At 39.7% G+C, this 21,830-nt stretch overlaps 1 protein-coding gene across 2 annotated transcripts in view; it reads right to left on the reverse strand.

Moving 5' to 3' along the window:
- Window positions 1-21,830, reverse strand: part of LOC105025892 (inactive N-acetylated-alpha-linked acidic dipeptidase-like protein 2) — a 311,906-nt gene that overhangs the window by 148,393 nt on the left and 141,683 nt on the right. For both annotated transcript variants that reach the window (XM_013134897.3, XM_020048731.2), the window contains exon 3: window positions 2,533-2,806. In XM_013134897.3, the coding sequence (XP_012990351.2) occupies window positions 2,533-2,806 (274 nt within the window). The remainder of the gene's footprint in view (window positions 1-2,532; window positions 2,807-21,830) is intronic.

The raw sequence follows: 21,830 nt of genomic DNA on the forward strand, positions 1-21,830 counted from the left end.
GTCAGAATGGTAAATAACCAATATAAGATGGTTTTGGTGAACTTTAGTTGTCCTACACTGCAAAAAATGACTGTCAAAAAATGCAAGGAGATATTTGCTTGAAATAAGGGAAATGTATTTGATAAGACTTTTGTTTGTATTTTGTTTGCAGTGTAATGCGGCAGTACAGCTAATGGAGGAAGACAAAACATACCAAATTGGACCTTGCTGTTCCGTGTGCCGATAATGCAGCACTCTAATGAGTGAGACAGAAGCAGGTAGGGGTAGTGGCGGATGTGTTGCAGGGCTGAAAGAATGTTAATTAATTCTTCAAAAGACACCTGATTACCCTTAGCAGGATCTAGGTCTGACCACTGAGAATGTGCAGCTCTACCAAACTGAAAAAGGCTTATTATTTATTTTCAATATTGTTGTGGTGTTGGTTTTATTCCAGTCTACCGTCCTTCCCTATATTGCTCCAGAGTCATTGAAGTTGTTAATGCACAGATTCAATAAGGCAGGAATGTATAATTGGGATGACTAGTTAAGAAAAAGAGAATAACAAAATGTGACCGTTTGAAATAAGTCAAATAGTTAATGATAGCTATTGAAATTAGACTAAAATAGCTTATAGTCCCTGGTCAGCTTTCATCAGGCTTCTACTAAATTAACATCATAGAGTAATGAAACAGAATCTATTTTCATGCCATTAGGAAAGGACTGAGGGTGGAACAGCATGATCTCAGAGATGAACTTTTCAATGTCCGCTCTTTAAAAATGTATAGCCTACATGGTGAACTTGATCTCCAATCTCCATTGTCACTTAAACCATTAATCCTCTGTATAAATCCTCTGACGGCTGTCTTGTGTTAATGTTGGCTTTTAGTGCATGTATATTTCATATAGGGTTGGATAGGTCACAGTTCTGGCTGTATGTTTTCCCTGTGAGAAGAGGGGAATTTTTTACACTCTTTGTATGATGCTGAGACATCGGAGTGGACTAACGTGAATTGCTCATTGACCCCTCTGTCACCTCCACAGGTTCAGAGATCCCATGGAGCCTTAGCCCAGCATATTACTATGGAGGCCCAGGGCATTTCATCCATCAAACCAGCCATATTTGTTTCTCTAAACTGATTTTTAGATATTGCAAAATGCCATTTAATTCAATGCAGCTCACTGAACATTGAGTGCATGGGAGCAGGCTGGTGATGGATGACTTTGACCCCTCTCTTGGAAAGACATATCCAGAGGACTAGCTTGGTAGAGACTTTGCATTCAGTCTTTGTATTCTCTAACTTTTCTCCAGTGCCTTTATGTCCCTTTGAACTCAAGGGAATAGCAGCCATCTCCTTCAGACCCTCTCTTTCTGTGTTCCTCTTGAGACAGAAAGCATAACCTCTAAATATAGCCTGGCAATATTTTCTTTGACTGCAAGTGTGTGGACAGACTTGCATAAGGACTTGAATTAACCTTCAATCTTGAGGACACATTTGCGGCACAGTCTTGTCAGTATTCTGAAATGTAGCTAGCTGGCTGCTCTCTAAAATTCTGATGGGAGGGAGGGGATGTTTATTGAGAATCAGAAATGTTCACTGCAATTTTGATAAAGCTGAACTGTAGACCAGGATTAACTACCAACTTAACCTTTGGCTGCAACTTTTTGGGTGATACCTGCCACAAGGGAGAATAAAGGAGAGAGCAAAACAGAGTGCCAAGGGCAGGGTGCCACTACTTTCTTGTCAGGAATACATGAGGAGGGGAAGAAGGCTACACAAACACTTTATAAAGACATGAGTAAATAATTGGCTCCTGGCTAATGGTTAGACCATTAGGGGCAGTAAACAAAAGGATGTTGGTTTGAATCCCTGTGCCTTCAATAAGAATCTGTTGTTTGTGCCCTTGTTTGAAGAGCGACATAGGTTATGTGGTTTTGGCTCTGTACTCCAGCATATTGGATTTGGAATGAATCAATGACTAATAAGTTAAGTACAGGCTGTCTGCTTTGAGTATATTTACATCCATAAACTTCATACTTTGTAGGAAATACAGCCCTTTTCATACATGGAACCTCAATTTTAGCCAGTAGTCTAAAAGTAATTAGACTACAGGTTTCTCAGCTGTTTCTTGACCAAGCACTAAAAGCTAATAAAATGTCTAGAGGTGATTCTAGGTATGGCCTTTTCAGTGTTATTCTGTTGCTGTTAAGACAAGAGGCAAAAATGTCTGAAAGCAAAAACGAGTACAGGCCAGGCAAAACATCACCAGGGAAAATGTCCAGTGTCTGGTGATGTAGATGGGTCGGTGACTACCAGCAGTCATCAAAGGGAAAGGATTTCCAAGCAAGTACTAAATAAGATTACTTTATTTAACATGATGCTAATTTGTCCGATTACTTTTGGTCCCCTAAAAAAAGGGGTCTTTGTATAGAAAGGGGTATAATTCCTACATGGTTTGCTTCCCCCTCAATTCAATAGATATTATTGCAGTACTACACTTTCCTAAGTTAGCAATTATCTTCCTCTGGAGTAAGATAGGGAATATGTGCTGTACCTCCAGACTGCCTGCAGCAGAATATGCAGCATATGAATAGTGTTGCTCTGCCATGGGGTTGTTGTTGCTGGGTTTGGGCTCACACTGTGCCCCACTGGGAAGGAAACACTGGTGGCTGTCCAGCTCCACGATGCTGCTGGAAGTGGGGCCAGGCAGACTGAGGAGGACGGTGTAATTAGACAATTGGATATCGGTCAAGCCAAGGTCCATCCACTGTTGGTATAGGTGATTAACACTGGCCTCCTCGCTGTAATCTGAAAGGCTAGAGAAATTCCTGAAGGAAGAAAAAAAAAAAGGCAGAGATCTAGATTATAATGTCAGGTTACTATTTGTTTCTAGACATAGAGTACCAGTCCAGATTTTTGACACATATATTTATTCAAGGGCATTTCTTTATTTTTACCATTTTCCACATTGTAGAATAAATGTGAAGACATCAAAATTATAAAACAACACCTACGACATGATTCTCTCAACCAGCTTCATGAGGTAGTTCAGTTAACAGGTGTACCCTGTTAAAAGTCAATTTGTGGAATTTCTTTCTTTCTAAATGCATTGGGGTGGGTATACAGGGGGTGACAAGGTAGGGTGAGTATACAGAAGACCATCATTATGTCTGCACTGTAATAGATATTATGTCAAGAACAGCTCAAATATACAAAGACATGACGATCAGTCAGTCTGGAATAAGTGCATATATATATTATTTTTTGATCATTGAATATTTGCACAATCTTGTTGTCTTTAAACAAACATGTATAACGTAAACATTTTAGTTTGTAAAGTTGGTGAAATATATTTTTAAAATTCTTTCAGATTTAAGTAGCTGAGAAGTATAACTACATTTTCATTCCTCCATGTTGGTGGGTCTGATTCAGAAAGTACCTGCCATTGGAGCTGCTGAAAAGTTGGAAAGAATTCTGTTTCTATGGTTACTCCGGTTGCAGTATCTCAACTTGGGTAAATAATATTTTCTAAATATTTTCTGATTCAAATAGCTGAGACGTAGAAGAAGATATGAAACCCTTCTAACTTTTTGTTTATTTGAAAGTTTTTCCAAATTGCAGATATAAAAAAAAAGTATTGTTCTGAATAATATATATTTTTTTATTTCTTTCAGATTACAATAGCCTTTTAAAGAATGTGAGGACTCAATCTTTAAAATGTTTCTATAGGTAGTTCGGAAAGGTGTTAAAGTAGGTTGTTTGTGAAAACTGCCTTTTCATAGTCATTAGAATGTTCGAGTGTAAACAATGGAAAATTCAGAATTAAGATGAAATCCCATAGTCAATTAAGTTTTAAAAGTTTAATAAAAGTTTAATATTGAAAAAAATATAAATGATATCAAAAGGTTGTATGTAAGCAACTTAATCCAGACCAGTCTACACATTTGAAAGTTTGAAAAAAGTTTCTAGCTTAAACAGTGTAGGAGGAGTAGCGTTCTAAAAAATAATTATAATAAAAAGTATGTTGAAGAACTAACCTGAGGCAAGCCCCAGTAATTAGGTGTAATTTAATTTTGGATAAAAAATGCCCACCCACCCAGCAAATTTCCAGATCAGAGGGGCTGATACAGGTTTTATGCAGTAGCCTAACATAGAACTTTTGAGTGGGGTAAAAGGTTTCTCTTAGCCTATGGCACACATTTTGTTAAATCAGAATTAACTTTTTAATTGTTAATTTTAATTGTTATTTTATCATTAATGGTTTGAAAAATCTAATGACCATTTATCAGCTTTGGCCAGTGCATAAACTTTTTGTTTTACAATTAGAGCCTCATTGCCTTGGTGAATGTTCTATTAAATGTGTCATGTTTAACAAAGCACAGTGTTAATAACTAATAATATGTGTAATATAGTCTGTGCATGAATGAAACCTATTATGTCCTATTACACAGTTTCATGTTACCTTTGGAATTTAGTAATAATTTTAGAATTATTAATTTTTTTGTTATTGTCCTGGAGTTGTGCCAGTGTATGGATGTTTTAGCAGTTACAGCCTCATAGTGTGGGCTATACGCTGGCTTAATAGCATGCATTTTTATACCGTTCGGTATGAACTAGCTAGCTAACTACGGAAGAATGAGGAACATGATCGACTTTTGTGAGTGCCAATTTTTTTGAATCCTACATTTAGAGCTTCTTTGGAATAGCTTGGCAAATGTCCTACTAGAGCCTACCAAGCACCAGCTTACGAATTATAATGTATACTGGGTATGAATGCATGCTTGTGTGTATGCTTTAAGGATTGTTTTGGAAAGCATGCAGAAGTAACACATCATTATTGGTACTTTTATGACAAACTGCAGATCAATGATCCCGGGCACCTGAACATCACAGGAAAAAACACATCTACAGTAAATCCTTGATCATTATGGTGTCTTTAAGGACAATATCTTGCATATACAGTGGGGAGAACAAGTATTTGATACACTGCCGATTTCACTGCCGGTTTTCCCACTTACAAAGCATGTAGAAGTCTGTAATTTTTATAATAGGTACTCTTCAACTGTGAGTAACGGAATCTAAAACAAAAATCCAGAAAATCACATTGTATGATTTGTAAGTAATTAATTTGCATTTTATTGCATGACATAATTATTTGATACATCAGAAAAGCAGAACTTAATATTTGGTACAGAAACCTTTGTTTGCAATTACAGAGATCATACGTTTCCTGTAGTTCTTGAACAGGTTTGCACACACTGCAGCAGGGATTTTGGCCCACTCCTCCATACAGACCTTCTCCAGATCTTTCAGATTTCGGGGCTGTCGCTGGGCAATACCGACTTTCAGCTCCCTCCAAAGCTTTTCTATTGGGTTCAGGTCTGGAGACTGGCTAAACCACTCCAGGACCTTGAGATGCTTCTTACGGAGCCACTCCTTAGTTGTCCTGGCTGTGTGTTTCAGGTCGTTGTTATGCTGGAAGACCCAGCCACGACCCATCTTCTATGCTCTTACTGAGGAAAGGAGGTGGTTGGCCAAGATCTCACGATACATGGCCCCATCCATCCTCCCCTCAATACGGTGCAGTCGTCCTGTTCCCTTTGCAGAAAAGCATCCCCAAAGAATGATGTTTCCACCTCCATGCTTCATGGTTGGGATGGTGTTCTTGGGGTTGTACTCATCCTTTTCCTTCATCCAAACATGGCAAGTGGAGTTTAGACCAAAAAGCTCTATTTTTGTCTCATCAGACCACATAATCTTCTCCCATTCCTCCTCTGGATCATACAGATGGTCATTGGCAAACTTCAGACGGGCCTGGACATGCACTGGCTTGAGCAGGGGGACCTTGCGTGCGCTTCAGGATTTTAATCCATGACGGCATAGTGTGTTACTAATGGTTTTCTTTGAGACTGTGGTCCCAGCTCTCTTCAGGTCATTGACCAGGTCCTGCTGTGTAGTTTTGGGCTGATCCTTCACCTTCCTCATGATCATTGATGCCCCAGGAGGTGAAATCTTGCATGGAGCCCCAGACCGAGGGAGATTGACCGTCATCTTGAACTTCTTGCTGCTTCAAGCTGCTTGCCTATTGTCCTGTAGCCCATCCCAGCCTTGTGCAGGTAAACAATGTAATGTCCTTACACAGCTTTCTGGTCTTGGCCATTGTGGAGAGGTTGGAGTCTGTATGATTGAGTGTGTGGACAGGTGTCTTTTATACAGGTAACGAGTTCAAACAGGTGCAGTTAATACAGGTAATGAGTGGAGAACAGGAGGGCTTCTTAAAGAAAAACTAACAGGTCTGTGAGAGCCAGAATTCTTACTGGTTGGTAGGTGATCCAATTCTTATGTCATGCATTAAAATGCAAATTAATTATTTAAAAATCATACAATGTGATTTTCTGGATTTTTGGAAATTACAGACCTCTACATGGTTTGTAAGTAGGAAAACCTGCATAATCGGCAGTGTATCAAATACTTGTTCTCCCCACTATATAAAACCATTGAGAATTTAGCAAATGCTCTTATGCAGTGTGACTTACTGTAGTGAGTGCATGCATTTACAAACTACCATTAGAAGCTAAATAGCATTAATGTGACAGGGCAAACATAGTATAAATGTGCGTTTGATGTGTGGTTACATACTTTTTTTTGATGAGTAGGACTGAGTATGCCTAACTAAGGGAGAGTTGTGTCAGTAGGTGGAATGTTGCATATCAAGCCTTTATTGTGAACGTCACACAAACTAGTTAATAGATTTCAGTGCTTACGCATCAATATGGGATCCTAATGAAATCCTTAATCCTGATCATGGTTATTAATAATGCATAGAAGACCATTTGTGAAACAAAAAAGTTTGAATCAGGCACTGAGCATCATACTGAAATTATTCATAATATTCTTCTATCAATGCGATCAGCAAGGTTCCACCATTCATATTTAGGATGTTATTTATTGCTAAGAGTTAAAAAGCAATATTATTTAAGGACAAGGTAAGACTTCAAAGGTATGACAAATGTATTTCAGTGGTCAAGTTCACTTGATATTTCCCTGCCCAAGATCAATTCCCAATGTTCTCCACTAAAACATTTTGGGGATTTCAAACCCTAAAGTCAGATTGTGAGTGTAAAGGATTGTTAAATCCAAAGACTGTGAGTGTATTCTGTCCTCTAAATCATTACAATCCTTAGTCCATGTACATCTTTTGAGATGCACAATAAAATGATGCCAAAAAATAAACATTAAATAATTAAACAAAATAAATGAGAAAGACTGAGTTGGAATTATTATAGCTATAATATTACAAAGAGGAATTCACTTTATCATCCCACTGTTAAGAAATGAAGAATTAATGTAACTTCCAGAACGATGAAAGAAATAAGAAAAAGCACCTGGTAAATGTATAAATTAATAAGAAAGGTAAACCTGAAATGGGTAAATGTTTGGGAGATAACGTTCAGAGGACATCATTCAATGTATCCTTCAAATATAAAGGATCTAAAGGCTTCTACTTAAAAGTCTGTTTATATGACAACTGAATCCCAATTCACATCACAAAACCTTTGTAATGAAATGCATTAGGCCTACTACAAAATATAAATTATTTTCAATAGAGAGCCATGGACAATAACTAGTAATGCTGCCTTTCTGGGACTTACCTTTCTCCCAGAAATACTGTAAGTCAGGCATTATTTAAAATTGAGACAATCCCTGTCTATACAGTGTATCTTTATTGATGAAATTTGATGAAGTTGGAACAGCCTGTCATTTTAGTTGTTAAATTAGATTTTCAGTGTGAGTTTGAATCCAGCCTTCAATTGGTTGGTGATTTTGGTTTCCACTGACCTTTTTTACGTAACTTTATTCTCAGTGAATTACACAATGTACAGATTTTGAACTTTAATATATTTCGTTCATCGAGACCCGATGTGTGATTTAAGTGTTCCCTTAATGTTTTTGAGCAGTGTATATAAACAGTTGCGTCTCCTGGTCTCCCTTGCTTGTAGACTTGCATTGTACAGTAACCAGATATACACAGCAGTTTTACAACTATATATTATTTCACATGGTAATATTGACTTTGCTATTATGTAGACATGTTTTCTAGCAACTAAGCCAGGCTAGGGCTATTTAACTCTAGTCCTGGAAGGACAAAACTATGGCGGTTCAGTGAGGGAATGGCGGTTCAGTGATCCCCTGCTGATTTTGTACGTTTGCCCACTGACAAAGAAATGATCAGTCTATAATTTTAATGGTAGGTTTATTTGAAAAGTGAGAGACAGATTTTTTATTTTTTTATATCCAGAAAAACGCATGTCAAAAATTGTATGAATTGATTTGCATTTTAAGGAGTTGTTTTACTTTTTTTTCCACTGTTGCCAAACACTGGTATTTTACCCTAAAGTCCATATTTATTTTCTGTATAATCATTTTAATTATTAATGTATTGTCATTTTAAGTATGTAGTCTATTATTGTATTTTAAATGTGTGATGTTCAGTTTTTGCCCTGTACTTCTATGTTAAAGTTCTGTATATTGTAATATTATAAGTTTTGTGCGGACCCCAGAAAGATTTGCTCTTGCTTTTAGGGATAGTCTTGCGGATGCTAATAAAATCCAAAATCCGGATCATCATGGTAATCTTTACTGTACTGAACATCATTTGCTTTAGCACAAGGACCAAGGTAAAATGTCAGTATAAAATGGACTTTGAATCTCTGAGCAAATCATAATTATTTTTACATAAAAAGCATTTTTGCACAATTGATGTTCAGTATCAGCTTGTTTCTCTCCATTCAAAGGTCCTATATACTAAGGTCAGATTACATGGGTTTAACAAATGTTTGTAACACCCCTTTCCTCCTAACCAGGCTGATTTCTGGTGGTAAGGGATAAGAAGGGGAGATCTGGGGTCTAGATAATTAAAATAATTGCAGAGTTTTTTCCTCTTTCGCTAGCTACATACCCTTTACTTTGGCCCCAAACAACGGTAAAACAGTCAAATATACACTCACCTAAAGGATTATTAGGAACACAATACTAATACTGTGTTTAACCCACTTTCGCCTTCAGAACTGCCTTAATTCTATGTGGCTTTGGTTTTAACAAGGTGCTGAAAGCATTCTTTAGAAATGTTGGCCCATATTGATAGGATAGCATCTTGCAGTTGATGGAGATTTGTGGGATGCACATCCAGGGCACGAAGCTCCCGTTCCACCACATCCCAAAGATGCTCTATTGGGTTGAGATCTGGTGACTCTGGGGGCCATTTCAGTACAGTGAACTCATTGTCATGTTCAAGAAACCAATTTGAAATGATTCGAGCTTTGTGACATGGTGCATTATCCTGCTGGAAGTAGCCATCAGAGGATGGGTACATGGTGGTCATAAAGGGATGGACATGGTCAGAAACTATGCTCAGGTAGGCCGTGGCATTTAAACGATGCCCAATTGGCACTAAGGGGCCTAAAGTGTGCCAAGAAAACATCCCCCACACCATTACACCACCACCACCAGCCTGCACAGTGGTAACAAGGCATGATGGATCCATGTTTTCATTCTGTTTACACCAAATTCTGACTCTACCATCTGAATGTCTCAACAGAAATCGAGACTCATCAGACCAGGCAACATTCTTCCAGTCTTCAACTGTCCAATTTTGGTGAGCTCGTGTAAATTGTAGCCTCTTTTTCCTATTTGTAGTGGAGATGAGTGGTAGATGAGTGGTAGATGAGTGGTACCCGGTGGGGTCTTCTGCTGTTGTAGCCCATCCGCCTCAAGGTTGCGCGTGTTGTGGCTTCACAAATGCTTTGCTGCATACCTCGGTTGTAACAAGTGGTTATTTCAGTAAAATTGCTCTTCTATCAGCTTGAATCAGTCGGCCCATTCTCCTCTGACCTCTAGCATCAACAAGGCATTTTCGCCCACAGGACTGCCACATACATACTGGATGTTTTTCCCTTTTCACACCATTCTTTGTAAACCCTAGAAATGGTTGTGCGTGAAAATCCCAGTAACTGAGCAGATTGTGAAATACTCATACCGGCCCGTCTGGCACCAACAACCATGCCATGCTCAAAATTGCTTAAATCACCTTTCTTTTCCATTCTGACATTCAGTTTGGAGTTCAGGAGATTGTCTTGACCAGGACCACACCCCTAAATGCATTGAAGCAATTGCCATGTGATTGGTTAATTAGATAATTGTATTAATGAGAAATTGAACAGGTGTTCCTAATAATCCTTTAGGTGAGTGTATAATGTCTACAATGTACAACAGTTCACAGTTTTCTCTCTTAAGAAGACTAACTAACTGTCTTGTACCTAACCGTCTCGATCCTCCTTCTCTCAAACCTCATTCTCTTTAATCACCCTCTAAGCCAGCCCAGACAAATTCTGGGCTACATGTGTATTATTTACATTTAAGTAATTATTCAGAGCAACATATATTAGTAATCATAATTTTCTTGTATAGGCCTACTTTTTCATAGTAAATATATGGCAAGATATTTTCAAAGAGTCTCTCTCAAGTTTTTGCAATCAGAGATGAAAACAAAATATAAGAGAAACACCAATGGGTGAGGGAAATGTTTAGCAGGAAGACAAATGTTCTGTATAAACTAGTCAGTCATAAACAGATCTCTGAGCACCTAGAAAATGGTATTCATGTGCATTGGACAGGATGAAAATGCATGCTATTACCACGGTTGTGGATGAGCTTTAGATGATGTGTTGGGCTATTGTAAAATTATAGGGTGGGATACAGAGGTATTTACCAGATGAGTGGACCTAAACTGAGACAAGCAACACTGGACGGAATGAGAGATTATCCTTTCTCAGAGATTTCATTCAATTGCTTATTTCAAATGTCATGAAGAGTGCCTGCAAGCAGCTGTGGGCATCTCTGTACGCCACTAGCACCCTGGCCTGGGTCATTGTCTCCTGATATAGTGGTAGTGACAGGCCACAGTGCTGGAAAGGTGGGATAAGTTAGGAGACATACACACAGCACCACTTGAGACAACATGATTCACCGAACCGGCCCTGGTCCAAGTCCCACACCATAGGATGCCACTTTCAACAGCTTGGCTGGCTGACTGAAGCCAGCCAAATAGAGCCGGGGATTCTGACACGCACAGACGCACTGGCTGGTCCTCCTGGCGACGGCTGAGACGCACCCAGCCCGCAGACTAGAAGATGGCAGGGAACTCAGTGACGGCCATCTGTTAGTGAGACTGATATAGATATCACACTCTGTATTGCAGGCCATACACCCTACAGACTCACAGCCAAACTACACAATTCCCCCCAAAAAACAACTTCCCTACACAAGAATTGTTGTGAGTTACGTGAGAAATAAAACCTTCTATTTGAGTGGGATTGTATTTGGACAATCTTTGTTGCCACGTATCCCGCTAGGACCACTTTTTAATAAGTAAATACCCAACCACAAAAAAGACAACATGGCTCACTGGTTAATATGATATTTTTCTTCTCCTAATTAAATGCATCTGAGTGACAGTGATTGACAGCTGATGGATCCGTGTCTGCGGTAGAGCCGGTCACCGGGATACTGTCGATCAGGGCCTGGCCGATTGATAGCAGCTGTCTTTGTGGCCGTTTGAATTGTGGCAGAATGCTATTGTAGATGATAATAACCCCCCCCCGACCCCCCCACACCTCGGCTCTACAGCCTCCCGCTTCTCCACATCTGGCTCCCAAGAGAGACTTCACACTTGAAGCACTGACAAAAGAAGAGATGGGAGATATCCCCCCGTGGCCCAGCTACACCTGCCTGTGTTTATGCTCAAACCACGTGGCTCTGTATTTTACCTGAAGATGAAGTGACCAGCCATATTGAATATTAGATGGATACTGCCTGTTCAGAAGAAGTATCGGTCTTTACCTAGGGCATAAAAAGCTACATCACATTTAGTCTGAAATGAAACCATGAAAATTGAGAGCATAAACATATAATAGGCTTGACAATACTACACAGAGACATAATTAATCGAAAAACCAAAGAACAGAAAGGTGAGGGAAATCATCATCAAGTAGCTGAATGCTTGTCAGAGGAAAACAAAAGACTGTTCCTAAACTCCTGTTGAACCCTTCACAAACGGCACAAAAAGAGAATTTGTCCTTGAGAGTGCAGGCCAGAAGAGAAGCTCCTGGCCAATCGTGCAAATTTGCATGGGTAATGTAGTACAACGCGTAACTGTCTCTGATCACTTGCAGCAGGTGGGGATCCATCCGATAGAGAAGGGCACGCCAGCTCCTTTAAACAAAGAAAACATCCACATTTGGAAAGCGAAAGCCAACATTTTGTGGGGAAACTCAAATCCAAGCATAGTGGGTGTGTTTCCTATCTGGAACATGATAAGCAATATCACTCTCACTACACATCGGACGATGCATATTTTGACTCACAATTTGACGACTACTGAATTATTCAACATTTATGTTTTCACGTGAAAATGGCAATGTTTGATCTCTGGGAACAAAATCACTGTGAAATACGTGACAGGTTTTTATGTATGTTATGAGTACAGAAGCGACGATGCATCAAAATAAGTAGCACCAGAGAAAGTGTCGTAAATCAAACACATGCATCATTAAATACCTTGCTGCAACAAACTATATGCAGTATTCACACACGCACACAACAATAAAATCCATTCACAACGGCCCCTCCCTTCTATATCATAATACGGTATTATAGTATAATAAAGATGTCTACTGTATGTATAGCACTTCGGTTGTCAGGTGTGCATGTAATCATTGCAATAATGGTGTTTCGAAACAAACACAAAAGGCCTGTTGGCATAAAATGTTTTACACTCAAGTGTGCCCAAGTCGTGCAGCAATAACAGCATTTTAGAAGCACTACTCAAAATAAAGAAGAAAACTGAAATCTTTTTTTTTTGTTGCAGAGAATGTCTCTTTTACCGATCTGCCAGTGTTTTTTTTCCAAGGGAGAATATCTTATCTTCAATCCAGGAAGTTATCCACAGTTTATATTCATCTGGAGTAGCTTTGTGAGCTGGAGGAGCAGAGGGAATAGGGGAGAGGAACAGAGGTAGATTTGAAAGATAAAGTGAGACAACCTGCTCTTGGTGGGAGATAAGCCCTAGAAACTACTGCAAACACGTCCGCAGCCTCACACTAAAACCTCAGATGAGCACACTGAGAAACACACTACAGTTGCACATGCCTACTCAAAGCATGCATACATAAAAGCACGGATGTGCCCGCACGCACAGCATCTTCATTTGATCACCCTGCTCAGGAAATGAGAACTTGCAGTGCATTCAAGGTTTAAAAAGGCATGTAAAGTTTGCACTTTCCACAGAATTCATTTTGCACTGACAAAAACATCCAAATTAGTGGACACCTTTATAATTAGCCTATATGCACAGAATACAAACAAAAACACCTAACTTGCAGGCTAAATATACATTCTATCTACATATTCTGTATTTTTTGGGTTTGTTTTAGGCCTCAGTTAAGAGTCATCTTTTCCAAGAGGCAGGAAGGACCACCTCAGTCCCTCAGTGTATCATCTGGCTCAGGGCCACAAACTCGCTGAGCTGTGTCAGTTCGTCAATGAGATGTACCCTTTCTGTATTAACCCAGCCGAGCTGCCCGTTTCCCCCGTCCTCTCGAGTGTCCAGAAGGCTGTCAGTTAACTGGCATCCAGACAAACATGTTTGTGTGTTTGAGGAGGGTGCCTGCTGCCTGTACTGGTTCCTTATCCCTGGATTACAGTAACTCCTGCCCTTTAGCCAAGCGCTGGCTCTCCCTGGCCACTCTCTCTGTGTTTCAATCATTGGCTCTGGCTGTTAGCACAAATCCACTCTCTCACAGAAACTTGAGTGGAAGGACTTAGCATTCTGTAACACACACTCTTCAACGCCTGCTCAACGCCTCAACCCACTGAGTCCCACAGAGGGAGGGGGTGGGGCATGACCACAAAAACACAAAAAAAGACAATCATGGGGAGTTAGGCCAAAATTGTCCGGTTTAACCATTCTCAAAGCACTCTCTCAATGCCTTATACTCTCATTCTCCCCTTTCAACACAATCACAACAAGGCTGGAGGAGAGGAAGGAAGTTATTGAGAGTAACAATGTAACTTCTTTTGTCAGGGAATCTGAGAAAGCAAATCCCACCGCTCTAATTAAATTCAAAAATGGGCACAGGAATTCCGCTTGGCAGAAAGTAATCTCTGCAGGCAAATGTAACAAAACTATATTACCGACAAAGAGGAGGTAGAGATCAAGCGAGAGGGAGAGTGGGGGGAGAGGACCCTGAGTGAGAATAGAGAGAAAGAGGGGGGAGGAAAAGGAAAAGAGAGGAGAAAGAGAGAGAGAGATGGCAGAGAAAAGGAAGACAGAGAGAGCGAGGAAAAAAGAAAGAGAAGAGAGAGATAGGGGCAAGTGTGAGATGGGAAAGTGATATAGAGGGCAGTGAGATATAGAGTATGAGAGAAGGGTAAGAGAGATTGATAGAAGAAATATAAAGTACTCATTATGTTTTAGGTTTTTTTTCCATAAAAAGAAACAACCACATGACGTTAGTGATCAACTCAGGAGAAAAATGAAAGCTGTACTATCACTTATTCACAGTGTACTTTATAACAAAGTACTGGTCAAATTGCCCGTAGTATTAGGCAAGTACAGTTGGAGGGTACGAAATGAACGCTCGCGGTTGAAGATGTTAACCAGTGGGTTGGACAAGAGCTTGATCCATATCTTTCAACTGGCCAAGAGGACACTTATAAAGCAGAAATGCCAATGCTGTGGGAATCCTGTGAGTGGGCCACAGAATGTCCTTCTGAATACATATCCTGTACACAGAACGTCAAGGATTAATCAAAGCCTGTTTCTGCTTCCATGTATTGGCCAGTGGCTTCATGACACACTGACTAACAATACTATTTGACATTTGCACATTGTTATACAGGCTTACAGCTGTATGTTATGTTAACAACCTGCTCTACTCAGTGATCCATGACATTATTATTTTTTTGGTACTGGACTTGACCTAATCCCTAATACGTCATCTTTTCCCATCACATTAACATCCAGCATGTCAAATGGTGACAATAGCATAGACAGCTTCATATCAGCTCAAGGATGGCCTGTAGGGCCTAGAAGAGAGAAACTGGACATGGCCAGACAGAAATACCTCTACTCAGACAGATGAATAATCTGGGATTCAGGAGCTGTGGTTGGCTTTCATATTTATGGCGCACACACAAACTCTGCCCAGGCACACAGAGGGCTTGAATGTCACTGTGCGTCTGGAATTCAAAGCTGCCTGAGAGGAAGCAAGTTTTGAGCAGCTGTATACGTTCAGAGCTGTTGTGTAGCTCTAGACTCCCACCACACATCAGCAGAACCCATTTCCGTTGTCGTTGACCAAAAAACTATTTTGGACGATTGCCATTGTCCAAATGACCGAAATAAACGTTTGAGTGGCGACGCAAATACAGTGGATATAAAAAGTCTACAAACCCCTGTTAAAATGCTAGGTTCTTATGATGTAAAAGAATGAGACAAAGATAAATCATGTCAGAACTTTTTCCACCTTTAATATGACCTATAACGTGAACAATTCAATTGAAAAACAAACTGAAATCTTTGAGGAATTTTTTTTAATAAAACTCACAATAGCCTGTTTGCATAAGTGTGCACACCAAGGCCGTAGCCATGGAGTCAACATTGGGGAGGGGACCAAATCAGCCGGGGGTCTGTGGGTCCCACCCAGGAAAAACATTTATAAGACTCTTAAACATCCATATTTACACAATCTGATATCACCGTGTTGGTATTGTTCCTAAAACATAATAATTAATGTTGCTCCAGGAACATCAACTGACCTGTAGTTTGTTGATTACCCCAGTCCAAAGACAGAATATTCCCCTGCCCCGCACCCTTTGACCTAACCCTAACTTCAGAGACACCTGTGCCTAAACCTAACCTTAGTGTTACCTGTGCCAACATTACTTATGATGTTGTCGGAAAAACACATGGCAATATCAGATTGGCCATCAATATTTTCTTCTTTTCTCAATCACCTCCATGTTACCTGCTCTCCCTGCCCTGTTGGCATCCTCATACCTCATATCCTCTCTCCCTCTCTCTCTCTGAACACACCAGAGTGAACATGAAAGAAATATCAGTAAACAAGTATCTTGCCATAATGTTCAGGAATGGATTACTTACCATTTCTGATCTGATTATTATATCAATAAACATTGACTCACCACTTCTTGTGCTACTGCATACTTATCATCTGACTGGTATTCATTTTCTCACTGTTCTCAACTTTTCTTTTCTGAGGTTGCCCAAAAATCTGATGAATGTCATTGCCATCCTTCCTCTTGTTCATAGTGACACTCACTGTGAATGAAAGCTGACTAATAAAACTGCTTGCAATTTAAGTAAACAAACACTAATAGTTCTATTTATCATAAGCAAATACAGCTATACAGTATACTAAACGTATATGCAGTCAATGAAATCGACAACTGTCTGCACAAATAACACATGTAGCGCAACATAAATGATTGACACTTTACTCAGACTTCACGTGGGCTTTCTGACATTTCAAACAAAATCATTAATGTAAGACATTAACGTTAGTTGAATATGCACATGAGCACTATTGTGATGGTTTATTGACTAGCACTTGCAAATCGGCCCGTTTTACACTCTTTTTAGCCAACTATTATTTATTTCCACAATTACAGTTCCAGCACAAAATGCACAATCGAAAGGAAGATATACGTAAATTCATATTACATTTTAGTTTTCCACTTTGTAATACATTTGAAAGTAAAAAGAGAGTACAGTGTTTGTCATAGATTGTACCTACCAACAGCAACATACTTTGCTGAAGCACCTTTTGATTTTATTACAGCTCTCAGTCTTTTTAGGTAGGAGTCTCTATTTGCCCACTCTTCTTTCAGGTCTGGGCTCTGCCTGGGCCATTCCAAAACATTAATCTTCTTCTAGTGAAGTCATGCTTTTGTGGATTTTGATGTGCGCTTTGGGTTGTTGTCGTGCTGAAACGTGAACTTCATCTTCAGCTTTCTGAAGGTTTTGTGCCAAAATTGCCTGATATTTGGAACTGTTCATAATTCCCTCCACCCTGACTAAGGCCCTGGTTCCAGCTGAAGAAAAACAGCCCCAAAGCATGATGCTGCCACCACCATGCTTCACTGTGGGTATGGTGTTCTTTGGGTGATGTGGAATGTTGTTTTTGTGCCAAGCATACTTTTTGGAATTATGGCCAAAAAGTTCAACCTTAGTTTCATCAGACCATAACACAATTTCCCACGTGCTTTTGGGGGACTCAGCCGAACTTGGATGTTTTTCTTTGTATGAAAAGGCTTCCGTTTTGCCACCCTACCCCATAGCCCATTCATTTGAAGAATATAGGAGATTGTTGTCACAGGTAGCACACAGCCAGTACTTGCCAGAAATTTCTGCAGTTACTTTAATGTTGCTGTAGGCCTCTTGGAAGCCTCCCTGACCATTTTTTTTATTGTCTTTTCATAAATTCTGGAGGGACTTCCAGCTCTTGGTAATGTCTCTGTTGTGCCATATTTTCTCCACTTGATGATAACTGTTTTTACTGTGTTCCATGGTATATCTAATGCTTTGAAAATTATTTTCTACCCTTCACCTGACTGATATCTTTCAACAATGAGATCCCTCTGATGCTTTGGAAGCTTTCTGCAGATCATGGCTTTTGCTCTGGGATGCAACTAAGAAAATGTCAGGAAAATCCTACTAGAACAGCTGACCTTTATTTTTGATTAATCAGAGTCACTTTAAATGATGGCAGGTGTGTAATGACATTTATTTAACATGAGTTTGAATGTGATTGGTTAATTCTGAACACAGCCACATCCCCAGTTATAAGAGGGAGTGCACACTTATGCAACCAGGTTATTGTAAGGTTTTTATTTTTCATTTTTCCCCCTCTAAGATTTTAGTTTGTTTTTCAATTGAATTGTTCACAATATATAGGTCACATTAAAAGTGGAAAACGTTCTGACATGATTTATCTTTCTCTCATTCTTTTACATCACAAGAACCTGGCATTTTAACAGGACTTTTTACATCCACTGTATATGAAAAAGCTAATACAGTAGGATGTGTGTTCTAGCTACAACTCCATTTCCAAAAGAATTGGGATGCTGCGTAAAATTAAACCAGAATTTGCTAATTAAACCCTATATTTAATACCAAATCATTTATCCCTATATGTAATTGAAAATAGTACAAGGACAACAAAAAATTTTGAAACTGATAAATGCACCAAATGTTTTCAATAAAAGACAAATCTCGACTGCAGGCAGGCCAGTTTAGCACCCAGACTATTTTACCTCGGAGCCATGCTGTTGTATGTGCAGAATGTGGTTTGGCATTTTCTTGCTGAAATAAGCAAGGACTTCCCTGAAAAAGATGTAGTCTGGATGGTAGCATACACATACCATCACGGATGCTGACTTTTGAACCGTGCGGTGATAAAAAGACAGAGGATACGGTGTCCATGATTTCCCAAAATAATTTCACATTTTGATTAGTCAGACCATAGGACAGTTTTGCACTTCGCCTCAGTCCATTTTCAATGAGCTCAGGCCCAGAGAAGACAGCGGCGGTTTTGGATCTTCTTGTGCAGTATGTATTGTTCCTTTGCATTGTGGAGTTTTAACTTGCATTTGTAGATGCAGTGACAAACTGTGTTCACAAACAATGGTTTTCAGATATGTTCCTGAGCCCATGCAGTGATTTCCACTACAGAATTGTTTATAAGGCAGTGCCACCTGTGGGCCCGAATATCACGGCCACCCAATATTGATTTTCGGCCTTGTCCCTTGCATACAGAGATTTCTCCGGATTCTCTGAGTCTTTTAATGATATTATGTACTGTAGATGATGAGATCCCCAAACTGTTTACAACTTAACGTTAAGAAACATTATTCTGACAGACCCATCATCTACGAAATGATAATTTAATACCCAGTCATGATATTGACCTGTTGCCAATTTACCAATATGGTTTTGTTATATTCCACCAGGTATAAGTTTTTAACACTACACAACTTTTAGTCTTTTGTTGCCTCTGCCCCAACTTTTTTGAAAGTGTTGCCGGCATCTAAATCAAAGTGGGCATATTCAAGAAATAACATAATGTCTCAGTTTCAACATTTGATGTGTTGTCTGTGTACTATTTTCTATTACATATAGGGTTTCAATGACTGCAAATCATAGCATTCTGTTTATATTTACATGTTACACCCCAACTTTTTTGGAAACAGGGTTGTAGATAGTGAGTGAAGTAGCTAGTGTGTATGTGTAGAAGTCCATGGTTTTTAATCCCATCCTGATGTTGGCACCAAATGATAGAGTAATATAGCTAACTTAGCGAACTAACGCACAGTAAGTCTAAGATCATCTAAGAGAATTTAAATAGAATGTAAATCCATTTTTGATCAGTATAAATATGTTTGTTTGAAACACTCCCCTAACATTCAAATAAAAACTAAAAAATTACATGAATACAATGAAAAGCCACTTATAAAAATGATTGTGCTATTAGAATTTAATAATATTTTTTGTGGCCTCCCTGTGAATGCAGTACTAAAGAAATTTACTTTTTTAGACTGTCATGTACATTTTTCATGTAGGCCTGTGCCAAAGTGCCTTGCAGGATTTGTCAAAACTCTCCTTTTTACTTGAGCAGCTTTTTGTTATTTTCCCAAGTGATCCCACACAGCTTCAGTTGTGTTCATGATGGGGCTCTGTGGGGGCCAGACTAATACTGTGTGTTCCATCTGCAGACCGCACAAAGTAGTTCTTGTATGAGTTATTTACTTGAGGACAGTTACTATCAATTGAAATCCTGCAATTAGTTGCTCAAAATACAGAAGTGGACAAAGGGAAAATTGCATATCATTTTCTTGGCATTTTGTTGATATTATTCGTGATAGGCTACATTTCTAATGGTATAGTGTTTCCTTACATGTTTTGTTGCAGGGAAGCTGTCGCAAACTGCCTCATTGTTCCTCTGTTAGACACTTATACGTGGGTTTCTCCTAATTCTGTCAAGAGTCCTATCATTCAGAGTGACGTTCACTGGTGCAAGGACTTGAGAGACTGCTACATACTGGAGCTTTGTGAAAGGAGATGTAAAATTAACTTCAGCAATGGATTGGATTCAGAAACGTGTCAAAGGGACATTGCAGGAGCTGTCCAGCAAGTGCCAGAAAGTCTTTGCCATAGAGCACACACCATTCTAATAATCGGAATGCATGAGGCTGCTTGCTGATTGCTGTACAATTATGTCTCAGCCAAGGCACCACAATCTGCTTACCGCAATTGTTCTGAAGATGATTAAGAATGATGATCAGTAAAAACAACATTTTACTGCCACCTGCTCAACCATATTCCCCGCATTATTCTCCATATAATTCAAATCAGAGTGAGCAGACTCAAGAAGACTCTTGAGCTGGGATTTTGGATATGACTTGGAGTTACCCACAATGCAAAACAGATCTTCTACACAAAGGGAATATGTGTGTGTGCCCCTGTGAGTTAGTGGTGTAGCGTAAGGAGGAGTTGTTCGTTTGTGGTGTGGTGTGACTGATAGCAGAGCCACTGCTGCCCTCCCTGTGTGCTTTGCCCTGAGGGAGCCAGCAGTAAACACACAACCTTAGTGCAGCAATGCATCTGAGTCAGTGGCAAGCCATGACTTTTACACACACACACACACACACACACACACACACACACTTCTGTCTGGTACAATGGAGCACAGACACCTTTACTCAGCACAGTCAGTGATCCACTCCCACCATTCCTTTCCTTAACTGTGCAGCACAACTCCAAGTACCATGACTGGAAACTGACTGTGGTGTTTTCTGTGGTGATCGGGATTGTGGGATAGGCACTAAATACATACTTTATTTAGGGATCAGTGCTGATGCTAGGGGGGATTAGGACTTTCACTAAACTATTAGCCTATGGAACCAGGGAACAGAGGAGCTACACACAGTGTAAACATCACATAGGGAGGAGGATTAGTGCCAAGGTAAGGAGGTTGTTTGAGGGGGGGCGGGGGGGGGGGGTACTTCCCTGAACCAGACAGGCCCTTCCTTATCACTTTCCAGCACATTTTTTTGTTGCCATGTTGTTGCAGAGTATGGTGTTTAACAGTAACCAGATTTGCAGAAAAACTCACTTTACAGAGGCGAAATGTGATTATAGGGACATAATGTTTTTTTTTTACAAAGCTTCTGGCAAAAGGGGCAAGTGGAGAATGAAACATCTTTGGCTGGGATAAGGACTCTGAGGCTGCCTGGGGGTTCGGGGTAGGGGAGATGAGGGCTATTCTGTCTGCAGACGAACAGGCTGAACACGCAGCTGTAACCCACCACAGGTCCAGGGTCTCTGCACTGTTCTCTCACAGGGTAGGACCGGCAGTTTGAGACTAATACTTATTATAGAACAGCAAGCACTGCACTGATGCGTGTGAGTCATCCATTGTGGTCAATAACCTGCAATATACAGAAGAAAATATTATGTAGAAGCTGACTATTGGTGGATGCACAGCCAATGACTTTACCACCACTGTGTAGGAATTTGGATGTTTGGTCGAATAACCTACTAAAAAATATATTTTTTGGTTTGCCCATAATTTTCCTTATATTTCACCTGCTGGGTTCCACTGAGAACATTCAAATTATGCTAGAGACAGAGCTGGCTTAAAACCACCTGTGGGTTTACAAAAGCCTTTTATATTCAAGACATCTGCTCACACACTAAGAAGGAGTTCAAAATGG

The sequence above is a fragment of the Esox lucius genome, chromosome 8 (assembly GCF_011004845.1).
Source record: "Esox lucius isolate fEsoLuc1 chromosome 8, fEsoLuc1.pri, whole genome shotgun sequence".
Lineage (NCBI taxonomy): Eukaryota > Metazoa > Chordata > Actinopteri > Esociformes > Esocidae > Esox > Esox lucius.